We start from the raw sequence: 18,147 nt of genomic DNA, 5'->3' as shown, positions 1-18,147 counted from the left end.
AAAATGGATTCAAAATCTACACAGGTTACACTAAAAAGCAAAACTGATGAATTAATAGAACAGTGTAGAAAGGGGTATCATAAAATAAATTTAAATCATAGAAATAAACAAATTCCTTAATCATATTCATGTAAACCAATAAAGGTCAGTGGAGCAAAAAAATTCTCAGCTCAACTTCTATATTAACTTAAAACTATGTAACCTACTTATTGACTACGTGGCCCTTAAGATCACCCCAGACTCATAATTCAGTATTTTGCTATTAAATTTCCTCTTAGCCTACATGGCTCCAAAGAAAACAACCTCAGCCTTGACAACCTTTCATCATAATCAAATTTGTCAAACTCTTGGCAAGTTATTTGTGAATTTCCTCTATATTTTTTTAGTTCTGTCACATCCTTTATGCATAATAGACTATATACACCACTCGAGCTGTGGTTTAACTAGTGTTTTAAGCAATTTTAGCATTAAATCCTCAATATTATACTCACTAACTCAGCCAATAAAATCAGGTAATCCATATGCCTTCCTTACCATTATATCTACCTTCATTAAGTACTAGACATTCACTCTGTTCTTTCACAATCTTTAATACAGGTGTTCTTCAATGTACAAATGTTTCAAATTCTCCCTAAAGTGCTACTGACTCTTTGAGGTACATATCTTCAACTTCTAAACCAATGATTTGTAATAACAATTGGCACAGAACTCTCCACCCATAGGAAGTATTAAAATGCCCATTTTATAAATCAAGGAATGGCTATACTCTGAAGCAAAATACTAACGATGCTGGAAATCTTTAAAAAAACATTAGTGCAATAAATATTGAAAGTCATGCAACATCTGTACAAGTAAAAGAAAAAGTTATGTGTTTATGCATGACTATCTTGCTATGGATTCAATCATTTATGATGCACCCTCTTGCCCCATCAAAATGCATCACATTTCTCTGGAATGTATTCATTTTGCCATTTTTGGGCACCAAACCACTTCAATGCTACTTTTCTACTGTTAACAGATTTCTTTCTCTGTAACAAATACAATCTCTCATTATATAATAGAGCTCCAGGATTACCCTGTGCTCTGTTTACAAGAGTGGATTCTCGCCTAAGGAGCTCCATTGTATTCAAAGGAGACAATACCTTCTTCTGGTGTAGACTCAATTTACTTTCCAAACTGCCCATTGCCAAAAGGAGAGTAACAAGCCCATGGAAGGATAACTACATGCTTAGTTACACCATCTCCTCACTTTTATTGTGACTTTATATAAAAGGATCCCAACCAATTAAAAGGATCAAATCAGTCTCCCTATAACTAGGTTTGATCAGGAAGACGATAATCTCTGACATCCCTTGTTGATCATTCAGCAACCCTTTCTGGTTTGTCTCAATCCTTGACTGTTATTTCATATAATTCCATCTGCTTGAAGCAGATGTCTTGCGATCTCTTCACCCTCCCCACCCAGAAATGGATCCATTGAACTGGAAACTAATTTGCATTCTGTGTAACCACATCAAGAAAATGTCTGCAGCATTCAAATCTGAAGATCAAATGCTTCCATGTCCATAAAAGTATTAGAAACTAATCACATACATATAATACAAATATATACTTGTTTGCTAATAATTTCACAGAGTTTCAAGCCTCAAAATGGCTTAAGATTCTCCAGTATTTCAAAGCACATGCTCAATGGTTTGTGAAACTAAAGTGCCACAGTCCTTTTACATTCATCTTTCTAGCTTGAAATGAAATTAAAGTTCTGTCTGTTTATTACCAGACTTCTCAGATTGTTTAGTGATGTATTGTGTCGAGGTAACCAAAGATTTCAGTGCTGAGACACAGGAAGGCCTGTTGAATGGAGCAGACCATCTGGTACTTACAAACCCAGCTGACGGAGCTGGTCTACTATCATCTTCAGTGAGCATAAGTGGCTGCAGCTCCTGCTGCTGAATAAACTCAACGGTATCCTCATCAACATGCCTTTCACCAGCTGTACAAACATCAGGAAACTGGAAATGGACGTGATGCCGTGGCAGGGCGGCAGAGGCCGACTGCGCCTCCAGCATGAAGTTCAAGGTCCTTGGCTGAAACACTACATCAGACATAGTGGGAGAGACTAGGCTCTCAAGCGATGATATGCTGTGATCCCAGGCATTCTGCAAGTCGACTGGCACAATCTTGGTAGTTTCCACAGAGACACAGGCCGACAGATTACTTGTGTCACCTTTCCAGGGAAGCTCCTTCTCAGCAGAAGTAGGAGATAGTGGGATAATGCTTGGGCTTTGAAGATATTCAGAATTACCTGAGATATACAAGTTTAAAATAGTACAATTTTATGTCACAAATATTTTCAGATACATTTACTATAAAACATTAAATATACAACAGCATGAGAGTAAAAGCAGTGCAAGATTTGCTAACAGGTGCAAGTAAGATGAAAATTATTAGCTGTATGGTTCAAGTTAACTTGGAGCAAATTAAATTTAGCAAGCAAGAGTTTAAGAGCTTTTGGAGAGACCATCACCATGCCTCATGACAAGAAGATGTTACTGACATCTAGAAGTCACATAAAATATGCTTGAATACAGTAAACTCTAAGCTTCATGAGTAATTACTTCAATAGCAAAATAAGAGCAAGTTTAACTGTCCTGTGTTCTTAATGACTAAATCATCCATTGATTTCTGTGGGTGAAATTTATCTCATTGTTACATATCACCAGAAATTTGACTATTCACCCTGTTGAGTTAACCAATAGGTTACCCTCCACCTTCTTATGAGTTAATGCTGTGCTCACACATTAACATCCCAATAAAATATATGCTGAAATTGGGATTAATATTTAACTGCCCACAGACTCTTAATATTGAGATTAATGTTCCTGCAATGCATACGCCACCTTGAAAGTGACAGTGGAACTATCGACCTTTCTCTGCATGTAGTAATTACCTGTGTTCTTTCAGATTTTTAAAAAAACATTTTTCCATCCTCTTACTTTTATTAATTGTTCTCCACAATAGTTCATCCCATTTCCTTTTCTACCAATCCTCTATTTCTTTCTCATTGTTTGATAAGTTAAAGCCATATATCCCATTATTCAGCAACCAGGTGCCCTGCTGCCTGCTATCCATTTGCCCTTTCTGCAACTCGCAGTACAAAAGAATTGAGCAGAAATGTGAGGGTTTAATTCTGCCTATTCCAAGATGCCACTTTCTTAAATGGAACGTTCAGTCATCTGCCTTCTCCTAGGCTCTACACACCATTCTGCTCTCTGACATGGAAGATATTAAGGTAAGGGAAACACACCTTCAACATTCATTTTGTCCAAGTTAGGAGTAAAAAGGAGTAAATTAAAAACTGCAATCAATTTTTCCAAATGCTGCATTCATAGAACCAGCAAGCTGATCCCTGTAAAGAATTATATTTATACATTAACCATGGACCACTCTGAGTTACCTTAAACACAATGAATGGATTAATAATGTATACAATTATTCATAATCAGGGTGCTTATTCATCTGCAACTGGACCATCACTTCAAGTAGTTAATGAATAGTCACTCTATGCTGTTAAGAACTGCTCATTCCACACTGCTTTCACCATTCCAAATTCCTCTGGGAATCATGTCTCATAACTCACCACACCAGTTACATTTTTGTAAAATCTTTTTACTGCTTAAGCTGGCCCATTTCATTCATATACTGGACAGCGCACTACAAATAGATTTCCTGATTGAAAAGCACAAGCTCCCACACTGACTACAGACTGAAGTACTAAGATGAACCATCAGGGTCGTTTGAGCTGTTGCTGTGACCCAGCACGTACCCCCGCACAAACACAGAAGTTGATCACCAACAGCTTCCAAAAAAAAAAAATCCTGATACAATCAACATGGGTATAAACTCATGACATGGAAATAATGCACTCATCTGTAAACATGTCACAATCTGAACTACAGGTTCTCCAATATTCCTTTATTTATTTATTAACATTTTAAAATTTTTCAGATTTTTTTTCTAATATTCTTCTAGAGAAATTACCTGCTATTAAGGGTATGCATTGCAAGTAGTTATTGAATCTCATTATTACATTTTCTTAAAGGCCCATATTCAGTTCATGCAGTAGGATAAAGATAGTATTTTCCACTTTTTTTGTGATTTCCACATGCCTTCGTAAACTAGTACTCTTTAATACTTAGTTCGCTCTGGTTCCTCTCACCTTTCACCTCTCATTTTGCACTCTGTTGCTTCATCTCTCTTCACACGATCACATTTCATTACTCAGCTCACACTGGCTCTCATCATCCCTCAGTTCACATCATTCACCTTTCTCTTTTCCTGTCAGTCATCCTGCCACTTTCCCACCCTCCTCACCTCAATTTATACTGCAAATTCCATTCTTCTTCCCCCCACCCCTGCCCACATTTCCATAGGATCAACTCTGAACTTTTAAATTACAGTTTTGTTCTGAGCCTTAACTATTTTGGAACAATGTTTAATTTGAACAAGGGTCCGGGAATTCCTTTTGCAAAAGGTCTCACACCAACTGGCAATGTAACTTGGGCTTGAATATTAAGAAAACTTGCATGTTTAAGATATTTTCAATACAGCACAATGAAAAGGTGAATGCATACTATCTCACTGGACCTGTTTACAAACCACAAGTGAAGGCTTTCATTTGCAATTAGCAGAATATTTGAGCAATCTGTATACATAACATCAGGTTCAATGCCTCTGGGAATTAAATTGCATCTGCCTTTAATAGCCTGCTTTAACAGAGAAAAAAAATTATGCAAACACGCTCTACTTTTGATATTGACTATTGAAGTTTGTCTCAGAGTTGAAAAAAAAAGGCAAGTATTCCAGATTGAGGGAAAGAAAGGAGGACCAGCAGCAGAAAGTAATCCATAACTGCATTATTTACTGTTAATTGCTGTGTTGTTCTTTTGCTTCAGAGGCCATTTGTGGGTCTGCTGAATTAATTTTGAGCTCGTGGAGATGAATGTATCCAGGCCGCACTAGCTGAGCACTCTGTGAAAGGATGGGTTCATCGTTTTGAAATTTCCAAGGTGGATCCTTCTTGCAACTCTCCGATTCTGTGCCATCAGTGATTTGACTAGTGACTAAAACAAGACGTGAGTTATCCTAAAAAGAACTTAACATTAATAAATAAAATGTGAGGCCTATTATTTGACTTAAAACAAAAAAAGCAACATTAATTGATGGCTGTGGTATAAAACTGCGAAGGAGCTAAATTGCAAAGTGAGAATGAGTATGCCAGAATAGGGAAGCATGAATAAACTGTCTCCTTTTGTCATGGCATTAGACTCACACAAAATGTATGCTCCAATCTTAAGGTTTTGTTAGGTTCAACTGTATTATTTATCCCTTCAGCACATATCTAAGAGGTCAAATCTCATAGGTGACGAGCAGCACATGAAGCCAGAAGGAGTGGATGAAAGCTATGATCTTGTTAAAGAGAACCACCATGTGGCTGTACCAAATGGTGGCAAGTCATTCAAAAAGTCTGAGAACTTTTTGGAAGCCACGGCACATCACAAGTGAGACAGGGCAGCCTGACCTTCAGACGCTCTTCGGAAGGCCTTAGTAAGGCCTTAGATAGAAATTCTATTCCCGCACAGATTTGGAACCTCCCTACGAGATGGGAGGAAGGAATAACAGTGGGACCAATGTCAAGCGGAAGGATCCAAACACGTGTATGTATTAGCATTCACAAGTGTGGTCATGGATTGTGTAATCATCACCAATTTCCATTTCTCAAAACATTGTACCACAATTTGAACATACCTACCAACAGTTTCTGTCCATCAAGGCTGCGACCTAACATTTGGATGCCTTCTTCTGCCCCCTGCCCCCTTGCCAATTTCACATGCTTACCTTTACTCTAAATTCCATTTTCACATCTCGCAGATTTTATACTTTGCCAGTTATTCAGTTACAACAGACTAGATAAGGCATTGCCCAGAGGTGAGTGAGCTAGCAATTATCGGAGTGCCACTCATTGCTGGAATGTCAGGCTCTGTCTTTGGACAGCAGCAGCAGAGATGTTGGGGATGATGAAATATCCAAACACAATGCTCCTTCTTAATTCCTTCTCCTTTCTTCATCAGGCAAGACAGCTCTGCTGGCCCTGGAGTGTCTGTTGCAGGGAGTGGCAGTGGGTAAGTGATTGGACTAGTATCTATAATTCTGGACTGCTGAGCTTGGAACATGATTTACATCCCCCTTGAGGACTCAAAAGCATGTAGAGTACTACACCCATGAAGGGTCGCAGTCCTTGAAACACAGTCAAGGGTACAGAGGAGATTTACTCAGATGCTGACTGGACTAGAGGGCATATCTAATGAAAATGGGTTGAGTGAGCTCAGGAATTCCTCTTTAGAGCTTAGGAGGATGAGAGGTGACTTGATGGAGGTGTACAAGAAGCAACATAGGGTGGATAGCCAGAGACTTTTCCCCAGAGCAGAAATGGCTAATATAAGGGGATATAATTGTAAGGTGATTGGAGGAAAGTATGGGGATTGAGGGGAGGGGATGTCAGAGGCAAATTCTTTCCACAGAGATTGGTGGGTGCATTGAATGCCCTGCCAGGGATGTTAGTAGAGGCAAATACATGAGGGGCATTTAAGAAACTCTTACAAAAAGGTTGGTTACATTGGGAAAGCAATAGATTGATTTTAGAGTAGATTAAAAAGATAACACAACATTGTGGGGCAGGTGGTCTGTACTGTGCTGTAATGTTCTATGTTCTTATGGCCAATTTAGATAGCAATGAAAGCATAAATGTACAAAAACGCTATGCAGAAATGGCGATGCAGCTACACCAAAGGACACATGAGAAGTATCCATTCTTTCTCTACAAATGTTGTGTAGTTTCTGATTTTGCTGTGGGTTTCCCACAGCTGACGTCCTTGGGTTTTCAGTGAACAATGACTGCCAGGCCTATGCAAAGTGCTAAGGACTGTGCAGGTGCCAAGTAAAACCATGCACGTGGCTTCACGGTGTGTCTGGAAACCTTCAAAACGGAATGCAAGTAGTGGCTGGCTCCATTTCTATACTTGCAGACCCAACCATCACCCAGTATCTTTGTTGAGAATGACAACACATTGTTTACGGAGCACATGCTCTCTTGTCACTGCTACGATCGGGGAGAAGGTACAGAATTCTTAGGTCACTCAACCACCTTGTTCAGTGACAGTCATTAACCCAGATCCATCAGGCTCCTGACACAGTGTGGATAATTTCACTCTGAACTACAGACTCACTTTCAAGGACTTTACAACCAGCGTTCTCAGTATTATTTAATTATTCTTCTGCACATTGGTTGTTTGTCAGTCTTTATGTGTAGTATTTTCATAAATTCTATTGTATTTATTTGTTCTGTAAATGCCTGCAAGAAAATTAATCTCAAGGTAGTAAATGGTGACATACATATTGGTAATAAATATACTTTGATGGAGAAGTGTGTGTCTGTGTAGCTGCCTCCTTCAGTGCAGTTTCATTGTATAGCGTTTTTCATGTGTTTATTTGTTCACAGGCGGTACGCATCACTGAAAGTGCTAGCATTTACTGCCTTTTCTTAATTGCCCATGAATGGGTCTGGAGTCACATATAGTCCAAAATGCAGAATTCATTCTCTCTATGGGATTTTATAATATTTCCATAGTTTCATTGCTACTGTTATTGAGAGCTGCTTTAAAAAACTTTGATGGTTAATTATTACTAGAATTTAAATACCCCATAGCTACTTGGACAAAGGATAGCCCTAGTCACCATGTAGGCAACGTAGGTCTGGATTGGTGGCAGGAAGATCGATGGACTACGGCATGATGAAAATGTTGTGAGATCTCCCCAGACTGACCACAAGGTCACACATGGTCTAAGCACTCACTGACTGGATATTGAAAGGCTGAGACTGGTGGAGGGTGGAGTACACTCTGGAATCCCACATGGAGCTCTCAGGTTGACATGGATGCCATCAACTGCACCCCAAGGAAGCCCACAGAAATCATCTTCGTACTATCCAAAATAGAGGCCAGTTGTGGCAGGAATTGTATGCTATAACAGGCTACAAAACAAAGTTAGCCAGCATTGAGAAAACTGCATGTCTTCCTGATGAATTCAGCACAGTTTACAGATGTTCTGAACAGAAGTGGGGGGGGGGGGGGTGCGGAATGAACTATCACCACCCGCTTCAACAACATTCACTCTACCTGTTACCACAGTCACCTTTGCAGACATCAAATCAATCTTCTGCCGAGTGAACGTGTGGAAAGCATAGAGGCAGAATTATGTCCCTGGCCATGTCTTCCAATACTGTGCAGCTCACTTGGTGGGGATATCTGCAGACCTCTCCCTTTTTCAGTCTGAGGTTCCCACCTGCCTTAAAGATTACTATCATTTTGGAACCTAAGAAAAATAACGTAATGTGCCTGAATGATTACTGCACATAGACACTTGCATCCATAATCATGAAGTGCATTCAGAGGTTGGTCTTGGCTCCAACTCCAAGCACCCAGAGAACCTTGACCAACTGCCTCGTGCCGAAACAAGTCCACGGCAGATGCCATCTCCCTGGCTCTATACTTATCTTTGGAGTATCTGGACACTTATATACCTATGTTAGATTATTGTTTATTAATTACAGCTCTTCTTTCAATACCATTATTCTTAGCAAACTCATCTCCAAACTCCTAGACCTAGGACACAACTCTTCACTTTGAAACTGCATCCACGGCTTCCTGACTGCAATCGGTAAGGATAGGCAGCAACACAGGAGATTTCCCTCTTTTTGAATACATATCCCCACCAATCTCAAGCAGACAGTCTTCACCATGTCCATAATGTCTATCCCTAATCTGGAAAGAGCCCAGAGTAAAAAAAATGGTGGCCCATCATCATAATAGTGACAGGCAGGATAGTCTTTTTATACAGTTGTTATGTGGGACCATTATTGCAGGTCCTGGTCAGTAACTCATTACTTCAGTGAAGTGTTCGCAGGCATTATTCATCACCGACATGCAATCGGACAACTGTTGTTGATAATAAAACCTTTTGCTCTTCACTCTCCCAGTAGATTCCCCTCTCCTGGTGTTCTGTCTTTTTTCTTTGATCGAAGTACATTACTATCGAAGTATGTAGACTATATCAACACCACAAAATGCTGGAGGAACTCAACAGGTCAGGCAGTATTCATGGAAATGAATAAACAGTCAATGTTTCAGGCTGAGAGACTTCTTCAGGACTGGAAAGTAGGAGGGAAGATGCCAAAATAAAAAGGTAGGGCGAGGGAAGGGGGATAGCTAGAAGGTGAAGACAGTTGGTTAGGAAAGGTAAAGGACTGGAGAGGAAATAATCTGATAGGAGAGGAGAGTGGACCATAGAAAAAAGGGAAGGAACTGGGGACCAAGGGGGAGGTGATAGAGAGCAGAGAAGAGGTAAGAGGTCAGAGTGGAGAATAGGAGGAGGGAGGGGGAAGGATTTCTTTTAACCAGGAGTAAACAATATTCTAGCCATCACATTGGAGGCTACCCAGATGGACTTAAAGTATTGCTCCTTCACCCGGAGGATGGCCTCAGCTTGGCACAAGAGGAGGCCATGGAGCAACATTTTGTAACAAGGATGGGAATTGGAATTAAAATATTTTCCCACCAAAAAGTTCCACATTACACAGTTGGAGCAGAGGTGTTTCATTAAGTCATCCCCCAATTTGCGACAGGTCTCACCAATGTAGATGAGGCTGCTTCAGGAGCACTGGACCCAATGGATGACCGCAGCAGATTCACAGGTAAAGTGTTGTCTAACCCGGAAGGATTGTTTGGGGCTGTGAATGGACTTCAGGGAGGAGGTGAATGGATAGGTGTAGCATTTTGTCTGCTTGCAGAGATAAGTGCTAGGAAGGCGATTAGTGGGGAGGGACAAATGGACAAGGGAATCATGGAGGGATGATCCCTGTGGAAAGTGGAGAGAGGGGAAGATGTGTTTTTGATTTCTTTGGAGATGGCAGAAGTTATGGAGAATGATGTATTGGGTGCGGAGGCTCATGGGATGGTAGGGTAAGCACGGGAGGAACTCTATCACAGTTAAGGCAGTAGGAAGATGGGGTGATTGTAGATGTTAAGGAAATGAAAGAGATGTAGGTGAGGGCAGCATCTATGGTGGGGGAAGAGAAACCCTGAGCATGGAAGGAGGAAGACATCTCTGATACCCTGGAAAGCCACATCCTGGGAACAAATGTGGCAGAGACAAAGGAACTGAGAAAAGGGAACAACATTTTTACAGGAGACAGGGTGGAAAGAGGTATAGTCAAGACAAGCGTTGGAATCAGTAGGTTCATGAAAGATGCTGGACGACAGAAAGCAGCACCAATACAGTCAATGTAACGGAGGAAGAGTTGAGGAGCATTACCGGGAAAGGCTTGGAACATGGACTTTTCTACATAGCCAACATAATGGCAGGCATAACTGGGGCTCATGTGGGTACCCATGGCTACACCTCAAAAGTGGGAGGAGCCGAAGGGAAAATTGTTGAGGGTGAGGACTAATTCTGCCAGAAGGAAGAGGGTGGTGGTGAAGGAAAACTGATTGGTTGTACACCAAAAACAACCACGAGATTCATCTTCCAGAAGACAGAGAAACCATGAAAAACCCCACACCACAAACACCATCAAACATTCAACATCCAAAAATAAGAATAAAGCTTGCAAACAATAAAGAATATTAAAGCTCAGAGAAATGGCCAATGTTCTCAGGCAGGACAAAGGTGCAGTAGTTAATGAAAGTCGAAAACTCTGTCACCACTATCTCCAAAAACTTTTGTAACTTACCCTACTTCTGACACTTCTCTCCAAACAGCTATCCCTTTAATTAATCACTTACAACTCAATAATGAGTCCTGATGATGGTTCTTTCCCTGAAACAGTGACTCTTTATACTTTTCCATGGATGATGCCTGACCTACTGAGCTCCCCCAGCATTTTGTGTGTGTCACCAACAAATCAATGATCTCTTTAAATTGTTTCAGAAAGGGGTTGGGGGTTTGTGGGAGGGGATGGTTAAACTTGGTTCTTCCTGCTTATGAATATCGACATGGACTATGGGGATCACATCAGGACTTGCCCACTCTCTATTGGCAAATGTGCCAGCTAGCTAGCCAATCTATCACACAGTCAGACTAACACCAAGAACTTGTCCTTATGATCTGCAGAGAAAAATGCAAGTATACAGTGGTGAGGCAATAGAAATGCAGAGTCCAGTTCTGTGGCCACAACACCTGATAAACCCAACAGTCGATTACTGTTTAGTGTCTGTTCCCAAAGGTAATCATAAGCAAAGTTAAAGTTCAGAGTTGGTAATGCTTTGATTGTACCTCGCGGTCGATGTTTCAGACATGTTTGCACACACTGAAGCAAATGGTGAACCAGGAGCTTTTTTTCAGGTGATTATTTGTTGCTGTCATTACCATTTTGAAAATCTGACTACAACACTGCATTTAGTTTTAGCAAACATTGCAATCAACTCACAAGTGGCGACTTAACTAGTATTGCACTCTATCCCATCCTAACTTCCCTGCTCCTAAATTTGAAAGCTTTTGTTAATAATATCCCATTTGTGTCTTTTTAACAACTTTATTTATCTGTTTTGTTCTCTTTAAGGATCTGTTCTTCCTTTCATATCCTGGAGTTGCATACATTTACTCTTGCTTTTTTGAAACTCCACAAATCCGTGTAGCTTATCTTTGATTAGACTGTGCCTTCCGAAATTAAGGACTAATTCTGACTAAATTTCAGCACTTTGATTTTATCTGTTGCAGTTTCTGATGATTTCTCTTCATTTTACCAATTTCCCTTTTAATTTCACTCCTACATTTTTTTTATTTTAGTGGAGAATAGTATTTCAGAACAGATAAATTATATAATCCAGCTTCATACACAAAATGCTGGTGGAACGCAGCAGGCCAGGCAGCATCTATAGGAAGAAGCACTGTCGACGTTTCAGGCCAAGACCCTTCGTCAGGACGTCTTCGTCAAGGGTCTTCGTGTCCTGACGAAGGGTCTCGGCCCGAAACGTCGACAGTGCTTCTTCCTATAGATGCTGCCTGGCCTGCTGTGTTCCACCAGCATTTTGTGTGTGTTGCTTGAATTTCCTGCATCTGCAGATTTCTTCATGTAATCCTGCTTCATGACAGTTTGAACTCATTATCACGATCAGAAATTTACATAGTTACATGTCCTTATTAAAGGCCTACAACAATTGGATAAATGGATAATTTTGCCTCTAACTGTTTGTGGATGTGTCTGTTACATTTGCTTGGGAGTAGATAATGTATTGTCTGAATGTCTTGTTATTGAAAAGTGGGTTTAAACTGTGCTCTCGTGCAGTCCAATTGGAAACTTGGCATTGCCGCTGCATGAGTTCTCCAGTGCTTGAGAAATCTGGCTGGGAAAGGTTTATGGGTAACGTCAATTTCACAAATGATGCATTCTTATCAGCACCTCCCATGAGCCAGATGAGCTTTTTGAGGCCTCACTCTTACCTCTCAGCAGCCCCAAACATCAATCCCACTTTTCACTGCCTCGATTCCCATGTTGACAGTAATCATCTAGTAATCTAGCACTAGTCTCCCTAGCGGGTGTCAAACAAAGTAAAAATGATTCTGCAGGTCCTCCACACCTGACCTTGGTGGATTATTCATCCATTTCTATTCTCCCTTTGATGTTCCTTGTAAATATCAGAGCATGTATCTAATTTGGTTTTCAAGTCCATTTTGTACCTGAGATTTTTCTTTCTGGTAAATTCGAATCCCCTGTACATGCCATGAAGGTGATGCCCTCGTCATCCTCCTGCTCATTTATCTTCACAGGGTCATCCTTTTCCTCATCTTCAGAGTCAACTTCTACAAAAACTGGAACTAGGGTCAATAGAAAGGAAACATTAAATGCTCCAGTGTTCTGTACACCAGGAGAAAAATCATAATTTAGTCACTCATTTTTACCATGGAAAAAAAGAATAATTAGTGCCCCTTAACTGCTTCAAATACATATCACATCAGTGATAATTCTGCTGTTGTGTGTCATGTGGGTGATTGTATTGCCAGGAAGATGGAAATTTGGTGTTTAGCTGTCCAATGTTAGGAGTGTAGTAGAATGCAAGCACTGATCAAGAACTATGGGTCATGGAGGAATCAAATCATCAAACTTTATATCCTGACTGACATGTTGGAAGGTGAATAAAACTGCTATCAATTAAGCGTCAGACTCATCAATAATATTCTGTTATGTGAACTAGCTGCAAATGCATTTACTTAAAGTTGATCAATTAAAGTAAGCTTCAAGGGCACCCTCATCTTCTCCAGTGCCTGAGGAGGGAGGTGGAATCTGGGAAAATCGCAGTATTAAGAGCAGAATTTTATCGATCACTACCAGTGATTCTGAAGGTAACTAGCAGTTTTGGCATTATAGAATTTGGGTAAATTTTCTGAATGGCATGCAATGCCAAAGTTGACACTATACTCTATCACAGGGCTCCACATGGAGTCCAGCAATGGGACCCAGTCTTGTTGCACTTTTCCAGCATTGCACAAGAGAAGTACCTCGCCAGTCCAAACCGTGGTAGAGAATTAGAGATCCCATTCACTTAGATGGGGATCCTAAACCTGTGGAATAGTGCAAGTCACCACTACACAGTTTATAAACAAGAGAAAATCTGCAGATGCTGGAAAACCAAGCAACACACACAAAATGCTGAAGGATCTTAGCAGGCCAGGCAGCATCTATGAAAAAGAGTACAGTCAATGTTTCGGGCCGAGACCCTTCAGCAGAACATATTTTATGTTAAGTTAATGTTTTATATGAAGTTTGGTTGAGCTTTATTTTGGTAATTATTACTTTAAATTATTACAACATCTACGATTGTCACACCTTCATAGATTTGACACAAAAGTGCTTCACCCTTGGCTTTTTGTTGTCCAGAGGGTTTCAGAGAAGTTTCTCAGATACATATTAGTTGACATCTGCTCAAAGATGAGATCTCGCTGCACAATTTTTAGGTAGCAGAGATCTCGCTACATAATTCACAGGTGCTAAAGACCAAAGGAATGGCATCCAGTACCTACAGAAGGGATCGCAGAACATAATTCTGGGCAGCAGGCAGTGTCCATTAAGTTCCAGTATTTCCTCCTTCATGAACTCTTCACTATGGATTAGGAAAGTTTAAAAGAATTCTTTCTAGAACATTCAAAACTTCTGAGGTTTTGCTTGCTACTAGCCATTGCTTCAAATAATAATTAGGTTGAATACTGCACCCTCATTGGATAACCATTATATGTGAATCTGCAATCTTTTATCACAGAACTGAGCCCTCTTTTTTGCCTGGTTTATTTATAATGACTGTTCCTGAAGAAGGCTGATACACGTGCTTAAATTATAAGCTTAAATAATTATCATTCATTAAAGCCTCTCCTTTAACAAGTTCAGCCAACAACTTGCTAACAGTCACTATAATTCCAACATGTGGAGAAACCTCATTCTTTATGGATGAGAAAATGTGGATCTTTTGCATACGGTATTTTTAGACCTGTCACGGCAATGACTTTTGCTGAAAGATGAAGATTTCAATAATAGTGTACAACAGGGCTTTGACTGCTATCCAAAATCAAAATGAGATGTCAGCTAGTCAATGACATCAATTTAAAAATGGGTTGAATACTGGAAAAGGCTACTTTTGATGATTATTAGGACATTCTTTATAGAAAAAAGAATCCATATTCATAACAGAAACGATCTGGAATTGTTATGGATAGAACATAGAACAGTATGTAGAACAAGATAGACCCTTCAGTCGAGGATGTTGTGCTGAACTTTAAACCTCGTCCCTTCCTTCCTACATAGCCTGTAACCTCCCATCTTTCTTTTATCCTTGTGACTATATATCTTATATATGTCCCTAATCGTATCTGCCTCTGCCACTTCCCCTGGAAGGGCATCCCAGGCACTTACCACTCTTTGGGCAAAAGAACACCTCTGACATCTTCACTATACTTTTCTCCACTCACCTTAAAATTATAGTTTCTTCTATTAGCTCTTGCCATCCTGAATTTTCCTTCCACCCATTTCTTCTACAATTTTATATGCTTCTATCAAGTCGCTGGTCATCCTCTTTTTCTCTAAAGAGAAAAGCCCTAGCTTGCTCAGCCTTTCCTAAGACATGTTCTCTAATTCAGGCAGCATCCTGGTAAATATCATCTTCACCCTCTCTTAAGCTTTCACATCCTCCCAATGATGAGGTGACCAAAACTGAATACAATACTCCAAGTGTGGTCCAACCTGACTTCTACAGAGGTGCAAAATTACCTCGCAGCTCCTGAACTCAATCCCCCGACTGACGAAGGCCAACACACCAAATGCATTCTTAAGCACACCATCAACTTGCACAGCAACTTTGAAGGAGCTAAGGATGTGGACCCCAAACCCCACTTTTCCTTCACACTACCAAAAATTCTTTCATTACCCTAGTATTGTCTCATTAAGTTCAACTTTCCATTGCGCTTTTCCGTACTGAGCTCTATTAGCCACTTCTCAGACCAGCACAGCAATCTATGCTCAGTTGTAACCTACAACAAGCTTCTATACTATCCATAATTCCACTGTTCTTTGTCATCTACAGATTTACTAACCCACCCTTCCACTTCATCATCCAAGTCATTTATTAAAACCACAAAGAGCAGGTGTACCAGAACACTTTTTTCATTTTAAATCTTTTTTTTTATTTTAAAAATATATAAAGACAAATACAAATCAGAGGAGAAGTTATATCAAATACATATTTCAATAAAGGTACAAGCATGGAAAAAAAGAGTATACACTGTCAAAACTGATTTTCTTTTTTTTTGTGCTTGTATCTTTATAGGAGTACCAGAACAGATTCCTGCAGCTCAATCACCTCCAAGCAGAACATGCGCCATCTAATACCACCCTCTGCCTTCTGCAGGCTAGCCAATTCCAAATTCATGCTGTCAGGTTTCCATGTATCCTGTGCTTCATAACTTTCTGGATGAACCTTATCAAAGGCCTTGCTAAAATCAATATGTACCACATCCAATGCTCTGCTGACTTCAATTTACTTTGATATTTCCTTGAAAAAGTCAATCAGGCTCAGAATGCGTGTCTGTCCCACACAGAACCATGTTGATTACCCTTGATGAGACCATGATTCTCCAAATGCTTGTATATCCTGTCCCTAAGAATCTTCTCCATTAGTTTGCCCACCACTAACATATGACTCAGTGGTCTTTCATTTCCAGCTTTATCCCTATTACCTTTCTTGATCAGTAGGATGTTTGCTATTCTCCAGTCCTCTGAGACTATCCCTTGGCCAGTAAGGACACAAAGTTATTGTCAATGCTCCAGCAATCTCTTGCCTCGCTTTTGTAGTAACCAAGGTTAGATCCCATCTGGCCTCAGGAACTTATCTATCCTAATGTTTTCCAACACTGCCTCTTTCTTAACACCAGCAATTTGTCTTGGTCCTTGGGGAAACCTGAATTGCAAAAAGTCTTTGTTCTATTGTCATTTTGGTGTTGGATAGTAAATTAATTGCAAGTGAAGTGCGCTCTGTCACTCCTCCTTCAATAAAACAAAGCTTGCAGAGGGCATTAGTTTTTCACATTTTCAAATAATGACACTAAATACAGAAAAACCTATTTCATAAATGTTAATCAAAGTAGAGGAAAGGTCTGGTCATCAAGGTGCTGGTTGAATAGAATAACAAAATTATCTTCTATTAGTTATAGAAAAGAACACCTTAAACTGATCGGAATGATTTTTTTCCTCCACGTCCAAATCTCCATTTTGATCTGATACCATATTTTTGATAAAATCCTTTTAATATACCACATATATATTTTACAGTATTTCATGACATTTCTGTGCGAGTGATTTACACTAATGATTTAAATAAAGTGACTTGATGTACTGTTACCATAGTTGTTGATGTAGTAAAATAGGTGGGTTAGCAAATTGAAAGGAGAGAATAATGGTTTTCAGAGGAGTAGAGAAAGATTATGTGTGTGGGCAAGAAGTTGGAAGATGCAGTTTAACATGGGAAAATATGGTTTAATGTTATCCACATAGCATGGAAGAATGAAAAAGGAAAAAAAAATCATTATATGAAACTACAGAATGCTGTGATACATTGGGATCCAAATACATGAAACGCAAAAAGTCAGCATACAGAAATTAGAAAATCTTATGGAATATTGACTTCTATTGTAAAGGGTATAAGGTATAAAAGCAGCTAAGCTTTAGTGCATCTTTACAAGGCACCGGCGAGAACATATCTGGAACACAGCACAATATTTGGTGAGGACATTCTTGGAACACAGTACAATTCTGGTCTCCATATTTAAGGTAGGCTATACTTGCATTGAAGGTAGTGCTGAGAAGGTTCACTAGATTGATAGCTTGGCCAAATGTGTTAAGATTTGAAGAAAGATTGAGCAGATTAGTTCTGGAGTTCAGAAAAATATGGAATGATCATACTGAAATTCATGAGGGGGTCAAAAGGAAGAATATTGAGGGGAAGTTTCCCCTAATAAGGGCATCTAGAATAACAAATTGTCCATTTAAAATGGTGATGAGGAACCTCTTCTCTTACAGGCTCATTACACTTTGGAATTTTCCACTGCGGTGGGCTGTCAAGGTGGATTCATTGGTTTTATTCATGGTGAAGACTGATGGACGAAATGATCTGCAAGGGAATCAAAGACAGGGAGCAGGAAAGCACTGTTTTAGTCAAGACTATAACAGCCATAATTTTATAGAATGGTAGTACAGGCTTGAAGAGCCATTTGGCTAAATGATTCTCATCTTCTCATATCCTACATGGATAACAAGAAAATGTTGGCTATCTACAGAATATATTGAAAGGTATTCTCATCCAAAAGAAAATATGGGATGATAGTTACTTATCAATAAGAATTTGACCAAGACCTTCACTCAGCTATAATGCCAGAGCTAGGAACAATAGTTACAGAACTTATACAGAATTTGAAACGATGTACTTATGTACTTATACTTATCGTACATTTGAAAGGAATTTAACTTTAACTGAGTTTAAGATTTGGAAACTGGTG

The 18,147-nt window shown here is 39.7% G+C and overlaps 1 protein-coding gene across 1 annotated transcript in view; it reads right to left on the bottom strand.

Annotated features, from left to right (window-relative positions):
• Window positions 1-649: 649 nt before the first annotated feature.
• The window catches only part of slc9a5 (solute carrier family 9 member A5), a 222,187-nt gene continuing 204,689 nt past the window's right edge, over window positions 650-18,147 (bottom strand). The window contains exons 15-16 of the mRNA XM_059992703.1: window positions 12,790-12,927; window positions 650-2,302 (exon numbers count right to left, since the gene is read on the bottom strand). Of these exons, the coding sequence (XP_059848686.1) occupies window positions 1,752-2,302; window positions 12,790-12,927 (689 nt within the window). The 3' untranslated portion in view covers window positions 650-1,751. The remainder of the gene's footprint in view (window positions 2,303-12,789; window positions 12,928-18,147) is intronic.

Source organism: Hypanus sabinus, chromosome 17 (genome assembly GCF_030144855.1).
Source record: "Hypanus sabinus isolate sHypSab1 chromosome 17, sHypSab1.hap1, whole genome shotgun sequence".
Taxonomy (NCBI): Eukaryota; Metazoa; Chordata; class Chondrichthyes; order Myliobatiformes; family Dasyatidae; genus Hypanus; species Hypanus sabinus.
Note: the sequence above shows the minus strand (reverse complement) of the source record. Positions and strands in the feature narration are given on the sequence as shown.